An 18,588-nucleotide genomic window follows, 5' to 3' on the forward strand; every position below is an offset into this window, starting at 1 on the left:
TCCCTTCTTCGCCCCCGCCCCCCCCCCCCCCCCTTATCAGATACTGTTCTGATCGGCCTGCAAGCAAGGATGTTCATTTCTTTTGAATTGTCCTCTTTCAGGGTCCAGGCCCCTTGTTGGGCCTTAACCCCACCAGTAGGGCCCGTATGCCTCCTGTGTACCAGCCAGCACTGGAGCGCTGGATTCGGACAGAGACTCAGCAGCAGGAACTCCTGGTTTAGGGAGTCCCCACACCTGGACTGTCATTTTCCTTGTAAGGGTTGGATGGACATTCATCCCCCTCACAAGGCAATGTGGAAATCGGCAAAAACAGGGTATTCTATTCTTGTCTGAAACAGATTTCTTAATTGTGACCTGGGTAGGCGCTCCCTTTTGGGTGAGAATGTTGGGGTCTGTGTATTGGTGCTGCAGTGCACTCTGGTACAACTTTGTGCCAATGATCTCTCCAGATGGAATGTTTTCAGTCTCTGCTGTGCTATGGGAGTAATTCTGAAGGGAGGGAGCCACCATTAAGAGAGCTGTGCTTGTGAACATCCAAGTGGCTACTCTGTGAACAACACTAGGAATGGTGCATGATCTGTAGTGGCCACCAAAAGAGGATGGTTTATTTTTAATGGGGAGGGGGGGGGGGAAGGGTAGGGTCTTCTACTTTGAAGTTTCTAAACTAATTTTTGATTCCATTTCTAGGATGACATGATGGAAGAGGATACCCCTTTGTCTCTCTACAGCTACTAGCAATCTTCTGCTGCCAAAAAAAAGAGGTCTCATCAACTTGCACAACATTGCAACTACTGTGTTTTGAAGTATTGTTAGCTGGCATGTTAACGACTTGTTTTTACTTTTTTTTTAGTATGAGCCAAATTTGCATTAAATGTGTCTTTTTGGTTGTGTTTTAACTCTATTTGGGGAACTGCTAAGGTTGAACATTGGTCAAAATTGAGATTTATTCCCTCCCCAAAATATTTCCCTCTATATCCATGGAGCTTTTAACATTCATCTATTTATTCAAACAAACTTGAGTATCTGCAACTTTTTTTTTACAATGAATACATTGGAGGCCATTAATGACCTTTCCTGTATGTCTAATCTTACGGTAGAAGTTGCAGATATCCAAGCACATGCTGAAGGAGCTAGGATCTAGGATTCCCTTTGATTGGGAGTCCTGTTAATATCAGAGGTCCTGAACATTTACTACAAATGTCTTGGGTCTGTACCAGTCAGTTTCATGTATCCAATTATGGGATCGGTACCTTGGGCGACACATTAGATTGATTTGAGATCCTATTCTACCAAAATCTTACAATCGCTTACACGCAACACTGATGCTTTTAGTTGATCATTGAAAGTACTGATGTTATGGGCAAGCTCCATGGAAAAAAAAATTATATACTTCAACTTGAGTTAGTTGAATTAAATTTTAAATTGGCATGATGGAAAGTTCGTGATCTGATTTTAAACACTTTGGAATGAGTTATAGACTGGAATGTCTAGTTTCTGCCCTGCACCCCCAATAATAATACCATATAAAGGAGCTTGCTTTGCACCAGACTTCATCAAATGACTCCACTGTTAAAAGGAACTGAAATGGGATCAAAGGTATAAATTATATTTGGAAGCCAATGTTTTCTTGGATGCTGGAGTTTCCCTCTAAATCTAGATCAGTTCTAGTACCAATGGATTGCCTACCGTGGTTCAAGCCCTTGGATTGCTTTTTATTCATTCACAGGATCTGGGCGTCGCTGGCAAGGCCAGCATTTATTGCCCATCCCTGATTGCCCTTGAGAAGGCGGTCGTGAGCTGTAGTCCGTGAGGTGAAGGTATTCCTACAGTACTGTTAGGGAGGGAGTTCCAGGATTTTGACCCAGCGACGATGAAGGATTGGCGATATACTTCCAAGTCAGGATGGTGTGCAACTTGGAGGGGAACTTGGAGGTGGTGGTGTTCCCATGTGCCTGCTGCCCTTGTCCTTCTATGTGGTAGAGGTCGCAGGTTTGAGAGGTGCTGTCGAAGAAGATCTTAAAGCCTTGCCCATGTCCAGCAAAGTGAACAATTTAATTATACTTATTTATGTCCAACTCAATTTCTTTTTGGTGTAATTGTTAAACGTACATTGTGAGGGATTTTTTTCTTAGCTAGAAATTCCACAGACACATTGTTGGTTCAGAGAATGATGGCTCACGTATAGAGCTGCAATTCTTGTATAATAGTTTCTGGGGTGCAATCTTCATCGAAAAGCTTTAAGTAAGGAAAGTGTTTTGGAAGCTCATTTTAAAAATGTGTTACTGCTGTTTGGCTTGGATGCCTGCTGTCACAATTGATTCTCTGAACTAAAATCTTTTTTGTAGAGGATTTTTTTGGCTGGAAACCACTGAGATGGTTCTCTTTTTTAATTTAAAACTGGCCAGTGCACCCTGAATATAAGATTGGAGTTTCAGTTCTTTTCCAATCTACCTTATTCATAAAATCCCATAAATTTGTAATGTCTAGCCCACTCCAGAACCTGGTTGTGGGCATTTTTGGTTCCACCCTCTTAAACACCCATTTCTGTGCAGACAGTTTTCTAGTTAACAGTGTTTGACTCTTGTATGGATCAACTGAAACTGAACTTCAGCTTTGCTTTAATGCACAGGCTTCAAGATTAATTTTAGGCTGTCTTAAATGTTAGGTACCGAGGATTCAATTTAAGGCTGCAATGGTATAGGCTAGTTTATTGTAGATTTACCATTTTCTGGTATAGATGTTTAGAAATCACTCACTTTTCTTCCTCCTTGATAAATTCATATTGTAATTTAATATTGACACGACAGGTACACGAGAGGTTTCACAGTGTTGGTACATGTAGAACTGCTAGGGGTTGTCATGGAGATGGATGGCGTGTTGCGTTCGAGGACTTTTAGTCTCTGCATTTTACATTTTTGATTTGAGTTCTTCACTGCCACAGTTCCTATACTTTAGGTTTGATCCTGAATCAAATACTGCTAGGATCATTATTCAGCATCTTTCTGCCCTGCATTCCTCTTGATCTACAATTGATCGTGCTTTTCCATAACTGCCATTTTCATAGGAAAGTAGGCTACAATTACACAAACTCTTCTGAGATCCAACCATATGAAGGCAACTCCATTAGGAACAGGAGTTGGCCATTCAGCCCCTCGAGCCTGTTCCGCCACTCAGTGAGATCATGGCTGATCTGTATCCTCAACTCTACTTGCTCGCTCGCTTTTGTTCCACATGCTTTGATATCCTTACCCAACAAAAACCTAGCAATCTCAGTCTTAAAAATTTTCTTTCACCGAACATCCACAGCCTTTTGGGAGAGCGAATTCCAAATTCCCACTGCCCTTTTTTGGGGCGGGGGGGGTGGAAATGTTTCCTGATCTCACTCCTAACTGGCCTAGATCCTTGTTCTGGATTTCCCTCACCTGAGGAAATAGTTTCTCTGTATCTACCCTATTGAATCCCAGTACTCCAGAAAGCTCTCTACAACTGAAGCATAACTTCCTCCCCTTTGTGTTACAACCGCCTTGAGATAAAGGCCAACATTCCATTTACCTTTTTGTACCTGTGCACAATGTTCCCTCTAATTTTTATTTTAGGTGCGCGGTCCCTTTAAATTTGCTGCACGGCCATGCATGCGTGATATCTTTTGCAGCTGGTTAGTGGGCTGCGCGGGATCTCCTGATAGCTGTGCAGATTAGGGGGAACGTTGCCTGTGCATTGGCTTCAGTGATTTGTGTACATGAACACCCAAATCCCATTGCTCTGTCTAGAACGAGTAAGAGATGCTGTTCTGACTACGTCTGGACAATTGCAATCCTCAGATGAACGATTGTGAGCTGGCTTTCTGCTTTTGTAATAAAAAAAAATGTACGTGTCAGTTTTAGGGGTGTTGAATATGTTTGCACTGGGCTTAACTACTTGTAGTGATGATGAGGAAAAAAACAACTGCAGCTTATTGCTTGATGAGTGAGACTTGTGCATTTCAAAAATCAGCTGTATAAAAGCTTTGATTGTGTTGTGAATCGTTGAAATTTACGGCACAGAAGGAGGCCATTTGGCCCATCGTGTCTGCCGACCGAAAAAGAGCTATCCAGCCTAATCCCACTTTCCAGCTCTTGGATAGGCACTTGAAGTGCTATGGACCAAGTACATTGTAAATGTGATGATGGTTTCCGCCTCTACCACCCTTCCAGGCAGTGAGTTCCAGACCCCCAGAAAAAAGTTCTCTTCAACTCCCCTCTAATCTTTCTACCAATTACTTTAAATCTATGCCCCCTGGTTAGTGACCTCTCTGCTAAGGGAAATAGGTCCTCCTTATCCATTCTATCTAGTCCCCTCATAATTTTATACACCTCAATCAAGTCTCCCCTCCCTTCTAAAGAAAACAATCCCAGCCTATCCAATCTTTCCTCATAGATAAAATTCTCCAGTCCTGGCAATATCCTTGTAAATCTCCTCTGTACCCTCTATGGTGCAATCACATATTTCCTGTAATGTGGTGACCAGATCTGTACACAGTACTCTAGCTGTGGCCTAACTAGTGTTTTATACAGTTCTCTTTAGGTAGTTTCTTTTTTATTTGTGTAATGTCATTGATCATTTCTACTGGGACTGTGGAATGGGTGGAATATTAAATAGCCAAAAAGTCTTTATTGGAAATTCTTGATGGACAAAACTTCCTTTTTATTCAGTCATTCCTTTAAATCAAATTCAATGAATCTGGGCCTGAGCAATACCAATAAGAGAGTTCCTATTAACTGGCATGTACTGTACTGTATCATTATGTCCTGCAGTGTGATCAGAAACTATGCTGAACAAGTGCCCCCTGGTGGGTTTCCAGACATATAACAATGGGGACAGGAGCAGAAAGAATGGAATTTGTACACTGGGTTCTTTAATCTTCACATTTTAAATAAAGATCAGATTCACATAAAACTATTTAATCTACTTCAATTATATTTGCTAAACTTTTTTTTTACCTCTTTAAATATTGGACACATCTTACACTGAAATTATTTTTTGAATAAAGCCGTAAGATTATTAAGACCGGTCCAGCTTCTGTTTTTTAAATCCCTCGACATGACTGGACTAAGTTTCAACTGCAAACGAATGAGGTCCGTTTTGCTGATGATAGGGAAATGATGTTTACTTCAGCCCATCTTTATCTTAAATGAGCAGTCCACAAAGTAACAATTTAGTCTAGTTAGTACAACAATCTTCTGTTTCTTGGATTCTGAATGGACATGCAAGTGTTTGCGCCCCCCCCCCACTCCCCCTATATCTCTGGAATTTTCCAACCACTGACTGCAATCCCACTGGCCACCAGGAAATGTGCTAAAGCTGAGGTTCCCAAATTGGGAGGCGCAGCAAACTTATCTGGGCAGGGGAAAACTTGAGAGAGGTAACTGTTCAAGTGACCATTATAACTTGAAGTTGTATTGGAAAATCTGCTGAATTCAAATCAGTGGCAGTCATGTTGAATATGTTGTGTTGTTATCAGGCTACATCTAGAGTACTAGTACGTTCAACATAAAGGGGCCATCCAAGACCTAGAACCAACACAGGGGAAGGATCAACCTTGTTCTCCTATCAGAAGGAAAAGCTTTGAGGAATGTCTTGCGAATTGGGGCTCTTCAGCCTCATGTCTTGTGGAGATTGGAATCTTCTAGTGTTATTTAAGATACTTAATATAAAGAAAGTAAACCTGAAATGATACTTGCAAATATACCAATGCAATAAAACGAAGGGCATGGGTTCCGGGTTGTGAAAGGCAAATTCAGAACAGGTATCACAAATGATTTCTTTATACAGTGGGTGCTTAGCCATGGAACTGGTTGCCGAGAAGGGTGTTTGAGGCCAGTGGATTTGTTCATGGAAAAAGCTAGACCCTACAATGCTAGGGCTGGCATTCTGGAAGGAAGAGATCAAATAGCTTCTTCATCTAAAGTTATCTGATGATTTTGTAATTCTCTCAAAACATGAACAAAATGTATACGTTTTTTATTTTTGGATTTTAATATTTCTAAGATGTTAGATGACGTGGGTTTTTTTTTCTATTGTGGTTTCAAAGAAGATTTTTAAAAAGGACAAATGTCCTTGCTCACTGAATCACCACACAATTTTGTTTCTGGATGACTATTAGGAAAGCTCCCTTTTCTCAACTGTAATGGATATTGGCAAGATTAAAAAGCAGATTGTTGGGTTTCTTTTTTATTTGTTCATGGGGTCTGGGCATCGCTGGCAAGGCCAGCATTTGTTGCCCATTCCTAATTGCCCTTGAGAAGGTGGTGGTGAGCCGCTGCCTTGAACCGCTGCAGTCCGTGTGATGAAGGTACTCCCACAATGCTGTTAGGGAGGGAGTTCCAGGATTTTGACCCAGCGACGATGAAGGAATGGCGATATTCTTCCGAGTCAGGATGGTGTGTTACTTGGGAGGTGGTGGTGTTCCCATGTGCCTGCTGCCCTTGTCCTTCTAGGTGGTAGAGGCCGCGGGTTTGGGAGGTGCTGCCGAAGAAGCTTTGGCGAGTTGCGGCAGTGCATCTTGTAGATGGTACACACTGCAGCCACAGTACGCCAGTGCTGGAGGAAGTGAATGTTTAAGGTGGTGGATTGGGTGCCAATCAAGTGGGCTGCTTTGTCCTGGATGATGTTGAGCTTCTTGAGTGTTGTTGGAGCTGCACTCATCCAGGCAAGTGGAGAGTATTCCATCACACTCCTTACTTGTGCCTTATAGATGGTGGAAAGGCTTTGGGGAGTCAAGAGGTGAAACACTTGCTGCAGAATACCTAGCCTCTGACCTGCTCTTGTTGCCGCAGTATTTATGTGGCTGGTTCAGTTAAGTTTCTGGTCAATGGTGACCCCCCAGGATATTTATGGTGGGGGATTCAGCAATGGTAATGCCATTGAATGTCAAGGGGAGTTGGTTAGACTCTCGCTTGTTGGAGATAGTCATTGCCTCGCACTTGTGTGGTGCGAATGTTACCTGCCACTTATCAGCCCAAGTCTGAATGTCGTTCAGGTCTTGTTGCATGCGGGCATGGACTGCTTCATTATCTGAGGAGTTGTGAGTGGCACTGAACACTGTGCAATCATCAGCGAACCTCCCCATTTCTGACCTTATGTTAGAGGGAAGGTCATTGATGAAGCAACTGAAGATGGTTGGGCCTAGGACACTGCTCTGAGGAACTCCTGCAGTGATGTCCTGGGGCTGTGATGATTGACCTTCAACCACCACAACCATCTTCCTTTGTGCTAGGTATGACTCTAGCCAGTGGAGAGTTTCCCCCCCCCCCCCCCCCCCCAACCCACCCGATTCCCATTGACTTCAGTTTTACAAGGGCTCCTTGATGCCATACTCGGCCAAATACTGCCTTGATGTCTGTATGTGTCTGGAAAAACCGGCAGCAATCTGATTTCTGAAAAGACTGTAAATGTTTATAAAATTTCAATTTAAAGGCTGCAGGTGCAGTGGGATTTTTTCTTCTCGCCAAAGGCATTTGCCTCATGGAACTGCTCTGAATGCTGTTGATTAAATTGATGTAAAGTACAATGGAATTCCAATTATCCTAATGACTCCACTGACACAACTTAGTTTAATGAGATATTGAGTAACTGATGGGTCTGCTCCCAGCTGACCCTTTGATACTAATGTACAATATGTTGCTATTGACCTGTGGGTTTTCAGCAGATACAGCAAGTGCGGAGTCGAAATGGTAATGACACAATCAGTTCCTATAACGCAGCAGTCTGAAATTGGAAATCCACTGTACTTTAAGAACAAGATCTGGGCTGTGATTTTTTTTGTAATGCTGTGCTGTTTCTCAGTCCCTTTGTCATTGTGTTCTAGCAGTTTGGTTGATCCAGGTTGTCCATTTTCCTTATCTTCCCATCTGCACAAGTCACTTAGTGTAAAATTTCAAGTCAAGGATTAAATCAAAAATGTGTGGTATGGGTGTCAGTTAGCATGTATGTAAGTGTGAGTGAAGGGAGATTTTGATGTGTACTGCTAGAGAGCAATGCTATTTCTTCAATGTGATGATGGGTTGTCTCCTTACACTAGCTCTCTGTTTTCCCCCCCAATGTTCTGAAATTCTTTTCAGGTCAGTTTTTTTTTACTTCTTGCAACATGTGGTCTAGTCTAGTCTTGTCTTCCAGCTAATAAGTACAGTCCTGTATTACCATTTTAAATCATCAGATGGCCCTTGTACTTCACACTAGTCCTCAATGGCAGTTCTAACGTTGGCAGTTCTAACGTTGGCAAAGCTGTAAGTTAAATGATGCACTGCTGCTGGTTCCGTAAGTGCTGAAATCCTTTGAAGGCGAGAGTTCATGCCAGTGCCTCTGGAGACGGAGGCTTCTATTTTGTCTGGACGCCAGCAGACTGAGCACTTGGTCGATGCCTGTAGGTAAGCAGCAACCTGCTCGTGGCCAAATATTTTTTTCTCCCAGCCATTGGGGAAGGTCTGGTCACCAGAAATAAAGTTGCAATTATTACTTTCAAACAACCTACGTGCATGCTTGTGTAGTTATGATATTGTGCTATCAGTCCCAAGAGATAAATAAGGTATTGCAGAACTGTTGCTTTTTGCCAAATTTGTAACCTATGAAGAGTCTGAAATTATAGTTATAGATGGTGTTTGTTTAACAATGGTACAAATTAACCACACCTGATGTGGAGGGAGTCTAGCAGCAAAACATCCTGTGAGATAGCATTTAATATGAATTTTTTTTTTACTGGATAAGTTGTTGGGAGAGAACCCTAATTATTTTTATAAGGATGAAAGCCATTATTACTACTTCGTCTTGAGCACACATGCTGTGCAAATTATATTTTTTAAAAATGAGAAATTTCAACATGGTACATGTTAATTTGAAATATAATTTTAAAGGGTACTATCCCTGTCAAATGGCCATTTTCTGTGTAGTAACATGCCACTAGCAAAAGATGTTGGTGTTGCCCAGATATTTGTATTTTTTAATTCTTTTTAGCTATTAGAAACTACAGAATCAAGAAGGCTATGGGGGGGAAACTTTTAAAATGGTACCAGGAATTAGAACCTGCAAAATTGAGGCAGCAATTATCTCACTGGTAGACCTTGTTACACCCCTATACCTTCCTTCCTATCCCACGAATACTGTTACCAGCCTGCTGGTATTGCCAATTTGTCATTTTTGTGTGAAATGTTACTTGTTTTCAGGTCAAGACTTTGTTTAGAAAAGTTGATTATTCACAATCTTTTTGTGATGTGCATTTAATGGAGTAAAATACACTTGTGAATTATGAGGGGTAACCTAGTTTGCACTATTTGAATTTTTTTTCAATAAACAAAGCTGTGTGGAAGAACTTGCTGCAAACATTAGTGTAATGTTAATTTCCTATGGAATGTGTATTTTTGGCAGGAAATAGGAAATGGCGTGTGTTACAATCGAAGAATGTTAATTTTATACAATTGCCTTTTATGTTTTTGATTTATTAAATTGGTTTGCCCTTCAACTCGTGTTGTGAATTAATTCATAAGACGATACAGTTGATGAGGAGGCTGTGAGATAGTGGGTTAGGAAACTCTCCTTCATCTGGTGGGATCTGGACATCAACTAATGTGATGAATCCATCTCCCTCCCTCTCATTTGAAGAGTCTCAAATCAAGTTCCTAAAAGGGATGACTCAATAGAACAAAATTGGCGTAAGTAGAATTAAATTCTCTTCACCCAACAATTTCAATTCACATTAGTTTCTTTTAAATTGTTTTAATTCAGCATTTGTGGTGTTAAATCACTTTTCCATAATCCAACAGCAAACTTGTAGATGCGGGGTCTAAACGTCTGCCACTTAGCTATGGGAGCTGGACGTAACGGCATAAATGCCAGGAGCTAGTGCACTGCCGGACTCCCAGTATCTAAGTGAAAAGGAAAGTATAAAAGCAGCTATTGGTGCACTGCTCAGTGTTTTCTTTGTGTAATCTGAGTTGAGATACTTCTTTGGGCCAGAGTACAGGGAGCTGTTTCATGTTTGATGTTGCATAGGTGAGAAAATATTCCGTTTCCCAACACTATCTTTACTTTGGTGACTGCAAACACGACTTTTTTCTGAATTTTCTCCATGTCTATTAAAGCTAAAACAAAGCAAAATTGTGCACATTTATTTAAATATGCACTTACCAATGAGCTGTACAAGTTTAAATTGATTGTTCCGACTTGCGATTAGCTGCCTGCAAGATGTATCACAATTTTTGATCACCTTGGTTAACCACTTCACATTACTTTTAATGTTTTCAGTTAGTCAGTTATCACACCAAATATCCCTTTTCCACTTGTATTAATGGTTCCAAAGTAGTACCTATTCATGCACATTTCATATCTTCTGTTCTAATATCAGTAACCTTGCATTTATTCACATTAAAATGAAACTGCAGTTTCTTGGCTTGTCTGTTTTTAATTGGTCCAGATCCCTTTTGAATGGTATCAAATTACATCATACTTGTCACCTTATCCCATAGCTTCAAACTCTGAACAATTACAGCACAAAAGCCCATTGTATAACTCCTCTTTGCTGGAGCAATCCAAAAATATTTTGTCTACCATGCTTTCTCCTCATAGCCCTGTATCATTTTCTGCATCAATTTTAATCCACTTTCCCCATTTAAAAGATAGTGATCTCTGCCTGAAGTATTCCCTGTGGTAAAACGTTTCATGCTCTAACCACTCTCCTGTATAAATAAAATTTCTCAACCTGCCTCCTTATTCTCTTAATCACAGTTTTAAGTTGATTGCCATCACTTCCACCCAAACCAGAGAAAATAGTCTTTTCCCTACTCACCCCATCAAAACCCTTCATAATTAAAAATCATTAAATCTCCTCTTGACTTTCTCTGCTTCACTAGAAATAGTTCCAGTATATAAGGCTGTAGGTGCTCTATGGCTTTAATGTTCTGTGATGATCCATCCGAGGACGCGCCCATTCATCTTTCCACCAATGGGGCAATGTCTGCACAACACTAGAGGAGCTGTCAATGTCCCCCATCCCTATCCTCTCGAAGGACAACCACCAATTAACACAATTAAATAAACTAGCTGAGGGTTTTCAAATCATACAGATTCATTCTATTGGATGAAGACTAAAATACAAAATGCAGAAATAATGTGGAATTTTTTTTTATTTTGGACAGCTGGAAATTAATCCCTTCAGATAATTCAATTTATACACAACTATTTAAAATACTAAGTATACAAATGATGCTGATTTACTTTTCCAATGTCTTAAGTTTAGCAGATGGCTTCAAAAATGTATCAAACATGTAGAACATGATAAAAGACTCTAGCTATGCATTATATTTTCCAAAATGCCTAATGGGACTACTATGTTAACTATGCCCAAGTACCAAACAGTTTAAACATAGTTCCTGTTAAACATATTTAAACTTCTAATGGTTTATAGTTCTCAAAGTTTTACCACTGGCTTCTTCCCAATCTGTACAGCTAGGCCTGATACTTAGTTTTGTGGAAGACTATTTTTCAATTATATAAAATAAAAATAATCTCCATACCTGCATATTCACAATGCCTGGAGTAATGAGGCACAACCTTCCACCTATAGATTCCCTTGCAGTGGTTGGTTAATAGTCAAGTGTAACCATTAATAAAGGGTAAGTACTTTTTGCTCCATTGACAGGCAGGGGAAAAATAGCAGGATAAGTCAACCTGGCCTGCACTGATGTGTGCTTTGTATGGTTGGGCACTGGCTGTCATTAGCAGCTTATAAACAAACAGGCTACCTGCCAGATGGAAAGTGTTTTGAGCAAAAATTCTTAAGTAACAAAGCAACATAGATATACAAATAGGTTGAGTATTTACAGTTTCTAATGACATTGATCTTGCTTACACCATTCATAAAGTTTACTCATGAAAATTGCACTATTCCTGTCCTATATTTTGCTATGTGTAATCTTAGGTTTTTTGCAATGACTGGACAGCTGAGGTGGCGGAAGGTAACCAGGGTAGAGCTAAATATGGTGTGGCAAGTTGACATTCATGTAAAATGGACTGCTGCGTCATGGATTGGCTGAGAGGGGTGTTGTCTTAATCATGGGATAGTCTGGCGAGACCAGGGGTATAACTGGGATCCCGAGGGGTGTGCCAGAGCAGCTGGTAATTAGACAACAGGGGAACCAGACAGCTTGAACAATTGTGATTACCTGTTCTCCAAAGAATCCAGTAATATTCCTCTTTTGTGCTTACTGCCTAGTTAACGCGTGTAACCAACTGTACTTAATCATTAAAATTACTGATTACAACTATTGGTTGTCTTGCCAACAGCATTAGGGGAGTTGCCAGGGCAACAGTCTCTCCGGTGGGTGCCTCCATGTGCCTGGTGGAAGAGCAGCAACTCTGTATTCTGAGCAAGGGCAGGCATCTGCTGGAAGTGGGACCTAACTTGGAGTCTAAGCCTGGACCTCCAACAATTGTATAAAAACATTTTTTTAGCCCCTGTGTAAAGGGGATTGCTGGGTACATTTCCACCACCTCCCTGGACTGAGCACCATCTGACAGATGCCTGAAATGCACCCCTAGGGGTGGCTGGATTATTTAAATTAAGGTAACCTCCCTATGACTTGCTGTGATACATGTTTTCAATGTTGGAGCCGCAGTTCTGGCTGTCATAACATTGCTATTTTATGAAGGGTATGTTGCTATTTTTGCTGTCAGGTAAACTAGATTTAAATTTACATTTGGCATTTTAAAAGTAATTTCCAAATATAAAATTAGTTTTGTTTTATTTACCCTTTTTAAAATGGTTTTCTTCCCTTCACTCCCTTTTAAACAGATTAACTGCTCTCTCTTTCCTGCAGCTGTTACTCCCCACCCATTTATATATTGTAAAAAAAAACTGTCCTCCAATTAATCAATATTTGTTTAGACCAGTACCCTTGGTTTACTGGTGGCTCATTCAAGGTTCCACTACTTACTGCCAATGCCCGTTCATCCATTCAATGCCCACTGCTCGCTGCCCACGGACTTTGGCTGCTCACTTGTTCAAGGCCCTACTGTCCCCATCCCCAATAACATGCAGCTGGTGACCATTCTTTTGGGTCTCTCGGCCACTGGCATAGATGTTGATAATAAAAATCAAGTAAGAGTATACTTTTTGACTTCGTGCAACGCCACAAGAGATCAGTTAGTATGATAAAGCTATTTCTCTTCAACCAAACTCTTCAATACTCAGAAGATACAAGACCTCTGCTGCAATGGATGAATGCAAATGTTGAGATTAATTGAGTTTTTGTCTTTTAACAAATAATTTACCTTAATTAATTTCCCATTTCTTTCTCAATTGTGTGCTAAGCAATTGTTGGGAGAAAAGCTGGATAAACCAGAACATTTCCCTAGCAGTAACCAACTCCACTGTACTCATTCAAACTGATGTCAAATCAGAACCCCATGTTTCTTCACTAGTTAACTAGCAAAAACTTAACAAATCAACCTATTTTTGGACATTTGTATCTATGCAACAAGATGAGCAGGAGCAGCCCAGGGCCACTGATTATTTCCTGTCTATGGGAAGCACTTACCTGTTCAGCATTTTTCACAAAAGCACAGCTAAGATGTGAGATCATTGGATTGAGAACCACATTATTGTTATAGCACAGCACCACAATCTTCATTTCTCAATTTCATAAATTCTACATTAACGTCTATGATGATCGTTGGTTTTAATAGTATGGTCATCAGTCGATAGCAGTACCATCAAGCATGTGTAACTGATTTTTTTAAATGATCAGAAAAGGACTAGAACTTGAGATGCTAGAATGTTAATTAACCCATAAAAACATACTGAAGTTGCCCTATACCCTAGATTAAATCTACCTAAAAGTGTGTGGCTATCACTGTCAGAGCACTAAGAATAAAAACTTCTGCCTTTGAACTGGATAGTTTTGATTCAGAATATTAACTTAATGAGTATAACTTGTAAAATGTAAAAGGGGCCTTTGAGAGATGATGCAGAAATGTCCCTCTGCAAGGATCCAGTTCTTGGAGACGCCAATAGTCAGGACAGATCACTGAGGTTTAGTTCAGGTGGGCTGTCAGATAGCCCTTCTAAGTCCACACTGACATCTTCATCTGAATAATTTGTTCTTGGTTCTCTCTCACTCTCCTCCATGCACAAGGCAGAGCTGCACCTGGCACCTGCATTGGAACAAAATATTACTTAGTGTTTATTAACAACATTCACTGGTTCAAGCTGGACACTTTTAAAGGGCAATTAACCTAGTGCTGGAAAATCCCACTTGACAACTTAAAAGGGGAAAATTACTTTCCAGCTTTAGGTAAGTTGAAAAACTAAGCAGCTCACAAGTCTGTAAGTCACATGTTTTCACTTATTCCTCCATCTCCCATCCTCTACAAAAAAGCAGAGAAAGGCTAGACCCAATCTGATTCAGTTCATAAAATTATCATAGTCCTGCTGGCTACATGAAGTACAAATTGAGAAACCAGGGATCATTTGTTACTATTCAATTTCAGTAAGTAAGTAGGTTGTATTAAATTAATAAAGGGAAAGGGGCAAAAGAAACTAAGGGAAATAATGGATCAGACAAATATTTCTGGTAGTAATGCATAACCATAATTACTGACCAATGTAAGATTTGAATTTAACAATGCTGATTAGCAGAACTAACAGTATCATCAGTCCCACTGAATGAACGCAATTTGGGCTATATCTCACCATGTGGTCTTTAGAACAGGAAGCTCCTGATGGCTGTAATCATCTTTATCCAATAGTTTTGTTACATTTTCATTCCCGAATACATTCTGCCTCAGTTTACTGTGACTATGGGAGAAAATGTTATGGTTTTCTGTCTTTTTGGTTGGTTAGTTGACTGGCCTAATTGATGTACTGTCTATAGTAGAATCTGCATGTAGTGGTAATCTACTCTCGTCACACCACTTTCCTCACCGCCATGAATGGCTTTGCATTCATTGGCATCTTCTCCACCAACACACCGATTTCAAATTCCTGGTCCTCATTTGCAGGTGCCTGTATGACCTTGTTCTTCCCTACTTCTATAACCTCCTACAGCCCTATATCCTTGCTCATCCCATCTACTCTTCCAATCCAGGCCTCCTTTCACAGATTCCATCAGCTGCAAAGCCTTCAGATGTCAGCCTCACATTCTGGAATGTTTTTTTCCCTAAACCCCTGCAATCTTGCTACCTCTCTCCCCTCCTATAAAGACTTCTTAAAACTTAGCTTTTTGATAATGCCTTAGGTCATCACTGCTCGCGCTCCTCCCACAATTATTTAGTGACTGGTTATTTTCACTTTTGAAATACTAAGGGATTTTTAATTACATTTGTGGCAGAGCCTTCAGACACCTTGGGCAGGATTTTCATTCAGGAGTTGGGTCTACAACTTTCAGGGTTGTAGTCCTGCCTCCATCGAGATGTGGCCAATCCATGCGATTTTAACTTGATTGACCTTGTTGAGTTCACCCCGAGAGCTCAGCAGGCCAATTAAGGGCCACCCGGCAACAGGTGACGTCACAGACTGACGTCATAGACTGAAATTTCATCTGTCAAGACCTTTTGACAGATGAAATATCAGTGTTTCACAGATGTTTGAAGCTGTCAAACACTGACAGTCTGACTTCTAACATGAGTCCTTCTCCACAGACTCAAGTTAGAAATCTCTCCTGCACAGAAAGCTGCAGGCTGTCATTTTTGACAGTTCGCAGCCATTCTGCTTTCTGTGCCGGTGAGATGAGGGACACCCCGAACCTAAAGGAAGGAAGGCAGAAAAGGTAATTTACACTTCTTTAATCACTTTAGACACACCAAACACACTTACCTTTGCACTCATGCACACATCACTCACCTGAACACCGACATCTCAACCCGACGGCCCGACTCCTCCAACTTGGCGTGGTTTGGAGCCGTCGGGAATCCCACAGTTCAAGCTTCAAAATAGGGATTAGGCTAAAAACTGCCCGTTAACAGGCAGTTAATTGGCACTAATCCCTTCCCGCCTCGGGGAGGCGGCTCCCAGTGCGGGGCGGGTACCCACTTTCTTTGAAACTGGCATGGAGGCGGGATGGTGTCGGGATCCCCGATTTCGGGAATTTAACCCCCCCCCCGCACGCCTCCAATCCTGACTCCACGGCACACTGAAAATCGAGCCCCTTAACTCAACTCTCTGGAGCTTCCACACTAAGCCACACTCTCTTCTTCCTTCTCTACCTTTTAAAAATCTTCTTAAAACCCATCTGTTTGTCAAAACTTTTGGTCATCTTTCTCAACCCCACCATGGTTTTGCATTCATTCCTTTCATTTTTACTTTCCTCTGCTGTAAAGTGCCTTGGGATGTTTTCTATATTAAAAGTGCAAGTTGTTGGTTTCATATCCTCCTCCTGCTTAGTCTTTATGTTCTTCTACCCTTACAGAAAGACTCATTAAAACAAGATAAACCCATGTGTGGAAATTTATGGGTGCCTTCATAGCTCCTGATCTCCTGTACATTCAAACATTCGCGAATATAAAAAAAACATCAATATCTGACTGGAAAGTTGCACAACTGAACTAAGCTGTTCAGCAGAATAATTGTTGGAACTGCTGTCCTATTTATCATAACCTGTGCAGCTATTAGAATCTTAACCTCTTATGCCAGAGGATTCTGTGGCAATGCTGGAAATTGAGGCAGATTCTGAATTAAAATACAATTTAAAAAGTTAAAATAAATAGTTTTGAGAGGCTGGGTGGTGCAATGACCTAGTGCACAGGTCTTTCATTAATTCATTTGGTGCATGTACTTTTTGAATAGCCTAACTTAATGCGCAAATTTTCTTATGGCATAACAATTATAAATTTAGAAGCAGTACTGCATGCCTATTGCAAAAATATGAATTTCTCATTTCCTACAGCATCTTAATGTCTTTCTTGTGATTTTCAGTTTGTGTTGAAATATGTACAACTCTTAAGGGCTGCATATAGCCAAACAGTTATTGCACATTTTTCAAAGTTACTCAGAGCAGTCCTCAGAAAAGTTTAGAAGGAAACAGAATAGGATGGTGAACGTGAACTTGAGTGCCCTGATCGTAGTTTGGAACACCATTCCCATTAGCGGTGCTCCATGGATGGAAGTTTCAGAAAATCATCAAAGGGAAACTACAGAAGAGAAGATTGGAATTTTAAGAGGAATGTAGCGGGGGCAGGGGCTGGGGGGGTTCCACATTCTAACCACTCTTTGGGTAAAGACGTTTCTCCTGAATTCCCTACTGGATTTATTAGCGACTATTTTATATTTATGGCTCATCACTAAGGACATCCAATCCCTCCACACCTCCATCCCCCACCAGGACAGCCTGAGGGCGCTCTGCTTCTTCTTTGAACAGAGGCCCAACCAGTCCCCATCCACCACCACCCTCCTCCGCCCGGCTGAACTTGTTCTCACATTGAACAACTTCTCCTTTGACCCCACTCAGTTCCTCCAAATTAAAGGTGTTGCTATGGGAACCCACATGGGCCCTAGCTATGCCTGCCTTTTCGTGGTATGTGTGGAACATTATTTGTTCCAGTCCGACTCAGGTCCCCTCCCTCACCTCTCTTTCCGGTACATTGATGACTGTATCAGTGCCGTTTCCTGCTCTTGCCCTGAACTAGAAAATGTTATTCACTTTGCTTCCAACTTTCACCCTTCCCTCATCTTCACATGGTCCATCTCCGACTCTTCCCTGACTCCTCTGTCTCCATTTCTGGGGATAGGCTATTGACAAACATCTACTATAAGCCCACTGACTCCCACAACTACCTGGACTACACTTCCTCCCACCCCACTTCCTGTACTCTATTCCATTCTCCCAGTTTCTCCATCGCATCTGTTCCGACATTGCCACCTTCCATACTAGTGCTTCCGATGTCTGTCTTTTTCAACCGAGCATTCCCCTCTACCGTGGTCGACATGGCCCTCAACCGCGTCCGTTCCATTTCCCGCACTTCTGCGTTCACCCCTTCTCCTTCCAGAACCACGATAGGGTTCTCCTTGTCCTCACCTTTCACCCCACCAGCCTCCACATTCAATGGATCATCCTCCGTATTCCCGCCACCTCCAACGTGATCCCACCACCAAACCCATCTTTCCCTCCCCTTTCAGCATTCCAAAGGGACTGCTCCCTCCACGACACCCTGGTCCACTCCTCAATCATCCTCAACACCCCCTCCCCTTCCCACGGCACTTTCCTGTGCAAGCGCAGGAGATGCAACACCTGCCCTTTTACCTCCTCCCTTCCCACTGTCCAGGGCCCCAAACACTCCTTCCAGATGAAATAGCAATTTACTTGGACTTCTTGCAATTTAGTATACTGTATTCGCTGCTCATGATGTGGTCTCCTCTACATTGGGGAGACCCAATGCAGACTGGGTGACCGCTTTGCAGAACACCTCCGTACAGTCAGTAAGCGTGACCCTGAGCTTCCGGTCGCCAGTCACTAATTCTCTGCTCCACTCCCACTCTGACCTCTCTGTCCTTGGCCTTACACTGTTCCAACGAAGCTCAACATAAGCTTGAGGAACAGCACCTCATCTTTCTATTAGGCATTTACA

The 18,588-nt window shown here is 41.5% G+C and overlaps 2 protein-coding genes across 3 annotated transcripts in view; one reads left to right on the top strand and one right to left on the bottom strand.

Moving 5' to 3' along the window:
* Positions 1-10,416, top strand: part of LOC147122189 (uncharacterized) — an 84,507-nt gene extending 74,091 nt beyond the window's left edge. The window contains exon 5 of the mRNA XM_085983070.1: positions 688-10,416. Within this exon, the coding sequence (XP_085839196.1) occupies positions 688-735 (48 nt within the window). The 3' untranslated portion in view covers positions 736-10,416. The remainder of the gene's footprint in view (positions 1-687) is intronic.
* A 719-nt stretch (positions 10,417-11,135) lies between these two features.
* The window catches only part of LOC147122190 (uncharacterized), a 48,890-nt gene continuing 41,437 nt past the window's right edge, over positions 11,136-18,588 (bottom strand). For both annotated transcript variants that reach the window (XM_085983071.1, XM_085983072.1), the window contains one exon: positions 11,136-14,181. In XM_085983071.1, coding sequence (XP_085839197.1) covers positions 14,042-14,181 — 140 coding nt within the window. In that variant the 3' untranslated portion in view covers positions 11,136-14,041. The remainder of the gene's footprint in view (positions 14,182-18,588) is intronic.

The sequence above is a fragment of the Somniosus microcephalus genome, chromosome 3 (genome assembly GCF_052327205.1).
Source record: "Somniosus microcephalus isolate GS21.2 chromosome 3, FLI_Smic_1.0, whole genome shotgun sequence".
Taxonomy (NCBI): domain Eukaryota; kingdom Metazoa; phylum Chordata; class Chondrichthyes; order Squaliformes; family Somniosidae; genus Somniosus; species Somniosus microcephalus.